The sequence below is a fragment of the Xylocopa sonorina genome, chromosome 1 (assembly GCF_050948175.1).
Source record: "Xylocopa sonorina isolate GNS202 chromosome 1, iyXylSono1_principal, whole genome shotgun sequence".
Taxonomy (NCBI): Eukaryota; Metazoa; Arthropoda; class Insecta; order Hymenoptera; family Apidae; genus Xylocopa; species Xylocopa sonorina.
Genome location: NC_135193.1, coordinates 21,159,193 through 21,165,558, shown reverse-complemented (window position 1 = coordinate 21,165,558; position 6,366 = coordinate 21,159,193). Strand labels below are relative to the sequence as shown.

At 45.7% G+C, this 6,366-nt stretch overlaps 2 protein-coding genes across 2 annotated transcripts; both read right to left on the bottom strand.

Moving 5' to 3' along the window:
* Positions 1–2,702: 2,702 nt before the first annotated feature.
* Positions 2,703–5,199, bottom strand: LOC143428332 (uncharacterized; the record flags this gene model as incomplete). The annotated part of the gene is made up of 4 exons (XM_076903162.1): positions 2,703–2,722; positions 3,248–4,424; positions 4,503–4,749; positions 4,859–5,199. Coding segments are annotated over 4 exons (1,785 nt in total), but the record flags the coding sequence as incomplete, so codon positions are not given.
* On the bottom strand, positions 5,190–5,572 carry LOC143423521 (uncharacterized). The gene is made up of 2 exons (XM_076894906.1): positions 5,405–5,572; positions 5,190–5,305 (listed from the first exon to the last, which is right to left on the bottom strand). Exons 1-2 carry the CDS (start codon positions 5,565–5,567, stop codon positions 5,262–5,264), a joined length of 207 nt encoding a protein of 68 aa, XP_076751021.1. The 5' UTR covers positions 5,568–5,572; the 3' UTR covers positions 5,190–5,261.
* Between the last annotated feature and the right edge of the window lie 794 nt (positions 5,573–6,366).

The window sequence follows — 6,366 nt, the reverse complement described above, 5'->3', positions numbered from 1 at the left end:
CGCAACGCGGGGTTGTCACTGTAAGGTTTAACTCCAAGCGAAAAGAAACCACGATAAAATGAAAAAAAAGAAAAAAAACGAGTAAACGAAGATTGTACATTATTGTATTTATACGAAGCGAAGTACCTCTACTTTGTATTGTACGAACGGAAGAACGAACGAACGAATAGTTAATCCATTGCACGTCGTGCACGTCACGTCGCGACGCCGAGGGATCAGATCACACCCCCCCGCATCGTCCCCCATTTCAGTTCCCGTTTCCCGATCCGCGAGTATCCACGTCGTCGGTATATATATATATATATTTATTTACCATCGTACTTACTGCTCACTGTCACGATCCTTCGGTTTCTCTTCACTTTGAATAAATCGTTTTGCAAAAATCTAGACGTAACACAGCCCGCGACTGGTGATTAAAGTGAATAGAAAAGAGGGTGAGGGGGTAATGACGTGGTTACCGTCGGTCGGATCCAAAGCCGCGGACGAGGAATTTGTTTCTGTCGCAACAGTCGTCAACCTTAGCAGTAATGGCGCCTTTATACTTACCTCTTTAGCCTTAAGAGAACGCATAGAGACAAGGGAGCAGAGATGCTGCCAGCGCTGACGTTGAACGCCCCCACCCACCCCCCTAACTAGCATCAAAATTAGTTCGTAGCGAAGAGAGAAAGGGAACGAAAGAATGAATACAAAGAGAAAAAGAAACAAAAAGAGTTTGTAAGAGAGGAGATTTCGAGGCGCAGACTTTTGTACGTAGAGCACATTCCTTGAACAGAGATACGCGTGTATCGCATTTAATATCCTCGATAAGCATGATGATTTCGATAACACGTATTACACATGTTGCATTATACGTGCAAACTTTTTTCTGAATTTAACACGTTAATTAATATATATAATATATATATATATATATATATATATATATATATATATATATAGATATCGGTATTGTATAAAGATTTGTAAAGGGTATGTATTCGCCTTCGAGTCGTGTGCGCACCGTGTTTTAAGAGTCGAGCGCAAAGAAGAAAGGACACGCAATATATATATATTTAACGCGTAGCTCCTTTCGATTTCGTTTGTCCGCATTGCTTCTTTTCATTGGGGGGAGCGACGAATTTAATTGCGAGGGAAAAAGGATCGGATCGTTTGCAAATATCCTTGGGACGCTTCGCCGGACGAACGTGCTAAGAGGAGCGGGAGGGAGAGAAAGGGTGACAGAGTGAAAGAGAACTCGATGAACGATGGAACAGAGCAAATGAGTGAGTGAGAGGTGCGAGATTAACGACGATTATGATTGTTGTTCGAGATCGTTAGGCCTATCGCAATTATTTACCTTGACAGAGATGAGATATACGAAACGATTATAAATAGATATAAATATATATATATATATATATATTATAAAATATATATATATATTACGTATGATACAAGCATATACATACATATGCGTACATGTAAAGAAACGAGAGAGCGCGGTGAGAGCCCCCTTCTTATGTGTGTCCGGTAGAAATTTTAGAAGACGAAGAAACGGAATAGATTGAAAGAGAGGTGGGAGTCGGGTGCTAGAAGAGGCTACTTTATTCGCGAACGAATATATATATATAATATACCGTTATATTATTATATAAATATTATATATATATATATATTATATATACAATACGGGATCGAGCAATATTGTATTGTTACTTCGTTGTTACTATTTATCACCGCCTATTCGAGGAATTATAATTATGTACCTATTTTACAAAGTAACGAACCTCTTGTCCCGAGCGAGTAACCGATATCGTATCTAATTAATGGGTCTACGTGGTACGCGTACTTTTAAATACCCAATTCACAGAACTTGTATAGAACACCGACGCAGACGTAAGTAGATAGACGCGTAGATAGGTTGAATAGAGGAGAGGTAGTAGCTGCGGAGAAGGGAAATTGGTCCACGTGGTGTGAATGAGAGATCGAGTGAACGTGAAGAAATTAGAAAATAAATGTAAGCGGAGAAAGGGAAAGGAAGGGGAGAGACGGAAACTCGCGGAAGATCGCTCGCGACGTAGAACGATCGATTCGAGTGTTATAATGTACGATATAATTCTGTTCCGTTGGTGGGTTTGAACGTTCACACGGGGTCGCGTTGCGACTTCTTCCGCGTTTACGAAATCTTTGCCTTTCGAGTGTCCCCTGACGGCGATTGCCGCGCGATGCGAACCGCGGGTTTCTAAATTGCGACGATCAGAGCAGCGTGCACCGACGTCTTAACGTTTGCGATAAACGGAGTAACAATCGCGATGATTTAACACATATTGGGACCACCGTGCAGAAGTGCAAGGTGTCGAGACGAAAACGACCACGGTGAACGACCATCGAGTGCTCTGTCCATTTCTTCTTCTTCTTCTTCTTCTTTCCTTTCTTTCTTTCGTTTTCACTTTCATTGCTCACGACGACGAACACCGAGGCTCGTCGTTCACCGGCCGCCGCTTTCCGATTCTTCGAAGCGGAAAACAATGAGACGACAGAAAACAGTCGCGATTATTTAAGTAGGGTAAACACGATGGCTGACGAGGATGTAGAATAAACGAAGTAACGAAACTCGAAGATGGCGAGAGAAAGAGAGGAAGTACGCGAACAATGTGTAAAGTATTTGGTAAACAGACGAATTGACGAAGAAGAAAAAAAAAAATTTATCAGCTTCTCTCTTTTTAGTACCGATGTATTGTCGCTAGATGTATTACAGAGTCGTAAGAAGTATTCTTCGGCAGTACCATTATAACAAATGCCTGTGTATTTTACTTCTCGGCAAATAAACCATCAAGTATTGTACGACCGCGTTCAGACTGGATTGCCGTTCGCACGCTATCAGGTATTATACCATATTCTATTTTCTATTTCCTCCTACTCGCGCGCTCTCGTTCGTAATTCATCGAGCGCTTTGTCCAAAACTATCCGAACGTTCGACGATTTACGAACGAGACCGTGAATGTTACATGTTTTACGTTTGTTTGCTTCGAACAGAGCTCGTTAATGATTATCGCGGGAACGTTTTACAGAGAACCGAGTCACCGACGTTGGACGAGCTTAGAAATAGAAGTAGATCGATTCGAGAGCGCGCAATCCCCTCTCGGATAGTCCCTGCGGCGCAAGAACGCGACGGGAGCCGCTTTTCTTCGCAGAGAAGAAGAAGACGCTCGAGCATCCTCGCGCGTCTCGACGAGAGACTCGCGAGAAGAGAGAGAGCTTAGTAGACTCTGTTGAACGGGACGATTGCAGACGGCGCAGTGACGTTGTTCTCGCTGCAGGGTCTTTCGTTCGCGAATTCTCTTCGAATCTCGAGAGTACGTATTCGGTGGGGGTGGCAGAGGCGGAGGCGGCGGTATCGGATGCGTCTGCGACACGGCTCGTTCGTGGTTATCGAACTCGGCCAACAAACGATAACAAGGCGGCACGTTGTTGCATCGTAGCCTCGCTAGAACGTTGGATCGTTTAACGTCCCCGTAGTTGAAACCCTCCTCGGCTATGGGTCTAGAAAATCTCCTCGACTCGTTTTGAGCTCGAATGGCGTCCCTTCTGGCCAGAGTGTGCTGAAGACTGCCGCGGAATCTGTCGTAAATATCCGTCGAACTTAACTCTGCGCGGATTTTCCTCTTCGAACTGCGTCGACTGTCGTTCGGATCGTCCGCTCCTCCGCTTTCTCTGTACTGCGTGGCTCGATCGCTGCGATCCCAAATTTTGACGAACCTTTCCAACACCTTTGCACGCCTTCCAGAGTTTTGATTCGCGATGAAGTTTCCCTGAACCGCGTTCAACTCCGTCTTGGAAGATTTCGAAGGCACGGTTTCGACAGGAACTCGATCCTGCTCGGTTTCCATATCGAGAGTCACCACGAACGGTGGCGGTGGTGGCGGCGGTGACGGCAACTCCGTGGTCGAGGAATTGTCCGATAATAAAGAGTACACCGATTCGCGATGCTTCTTCGTAACGATATCAGATTTCGCTACGCGATTCGATAGAAGCTTTCTCTCCTCGTCCCGATCGATTTGTTCCTCCAACTTACGAGCGCTTCTTGTTTTACCTCTAGAGTCGTTCGAACGGAAACTAGATCTAATTACAGCAGGCAGGCTCTTCGACTTTACAGAGGCAATTTTCGAGCGAATCTTTGTTAACATTTTTGAGTTGCTCTTTCTATTCCTACTACGCTGTGTACGCGTTTCTTCTTCGTCGGAACTCGTCGCGAACGAGGCGGACAACTTCCGCTTCGAACGTCGCGCGTGTTTTCCTCGAGGACGCGGTTCCTCGTCCCCATTTTCGGGAAATTCATCCGGCCTGAAGAATACCCAAACGTGATAACGCGTCTTTCGAGGTCCTACGTAGAGTTCGTTGCTATGGGCAGTTTGCAGCAGTCGAGCCATGAGCGATAAAACCATCTAGAAAGTGGAAAGCAGTGGTTGATAAGATTCGATTCCAGTTATCGAGAGTTATTTTTTTTTTACCACCGCCTGTACCTGGTACACGGATAAGAGTGCAAGATATCCCGCCAAATACGTTCTGATGAGCTCGCCTCGGCTGATAATTCTCGAGCGACAACCTTCGACGGAAATGGTCAAGTGTTTAGGGTCATAATTGTAGACTGTATTGGAAGTGAGGATGTCGTGATGAACGCAGGGTTTAGGAATGTCGTTGGAGCAACAGGAGAACGGGACGTCGACGGGTGGCGTGGTGTCGTCCTCCTCCGGCTCCTCTGGTACCGATCTACTTGAAAGACGGTTTCCACGTTAGAAGCGGCGTGCCTCGCAAAAGTTTAAATGGTTTAAATGGATCGATAATTAAGGTAAACGGCAATCGGTTCGATTATACCCACTGCTCTTCCAATCGAGGACCCATCTCGACGTCCTCCGGCCCCTCAATCGACACTTTGAGCCACGGGACTCGAAACCAGTCCTCGTAGCTGTTGTCCCCGCAGCACTCGAGTTCCGTTTGAACCGCGTCCACTCTCGCCTTGGTCGCGACGTCGCTGGTGTACCTCTCGATCGCCTCCGTCAGGCCGTCGCGGCTCTTCTGCTGGAATCCGCTGAAGAGCGCCAGGTAAGTCGCGTTCAGGACCGCCACGAGGAATCCGGAGAGCAAACAGGCGAGCACGTGGACGAACAATAGCCGGTTCGCGTCGTGAGGATCGACGGCTCCTGCTGGCTCTGGCCTCGAGCACGACCAAGACTTGAGTCCCAGGTAATAGGCGGGGGAACAGGAAACGGCGGCGAGCACGATCACCACGGTCCACGCGTGACCGTTACCTGCTCGTCGTGATGATCTGCTCGTTAACAACCCACACAGATAGAAACGACACGTGTTACGCGAATTGTTATCATTCTCGTTTGCGAATCGTTCGCGAAACCTGGCTAAGACTAACCTGGAGCGAGGAGGTTCAGGTAATCACCGAAGCCCCGTTCGAATCGTACGGCCCATAGAATGGCCAGAGCTAAGGCGAGCACCCCGGCCAGGTTCATGGAGAATACGGTTAACCAGAGCGCTTTCACGGACGGCCAGCTGTAAACGGCATTTACCAGGCCCATCTATCGCGCGCACGGACGATCGTCAATCGTATCCACACCTGTCATCGTAGACAGGTCGCTACGCACGGTTCTAAATGTGCGAAGCTTCTTGCGATACCTTTTCGCGCGATAGATTCGACTCGAGCGAGATTCGATCCTGTACAATTTCAGGATCCGTACGGTAGAAGAAGTGGAAAGACCATTGGCGTGGTAGAAAGACCATTTATTTGTTTATTCTCGTAATAATAATAATAATAATAATAATAATAATAATAATCATAATAATAATAATAATAATAATAATAATTCTTGTTCTCTCGCGATAATATTGATCTATACCAACACTGTAATACAGATAGGATTAATAGTAATATAATCATGGATGTTACGATAATAAAAATACAGAGACGATAGCAAAGTAATAAAATTAGTTACGCTATTAGAGTGGCGTTGTATCGATACGTGATTAAGTAAAAATATGTATATTGCGTTAGGGTTTAATAATATTCTTAGAAAATACGTATGGTAAATAACAACTGATAATCGGATTGGCCTCGTTAAAAACTCTAAAAAAAAAAAAAAAAAAAAAGAACAGTAACAACAACGACGAGAGACTCGCGATAAGTCGTACGTGCGTAGCTATCGCGAGCGGCTCGTCGCATATATACGTAAGCGCCGTATCAACCGGCTGCAACACAGAAACGAGTGCCGTACGTTGTCATCTTATCGTTTTATACACCCCTCATCGTACTCGACGATATCTTCGATTACGTGGCTTACGATGAGCATCGGCTGTCGTGTCTTATTCCTTTTTTTTTCT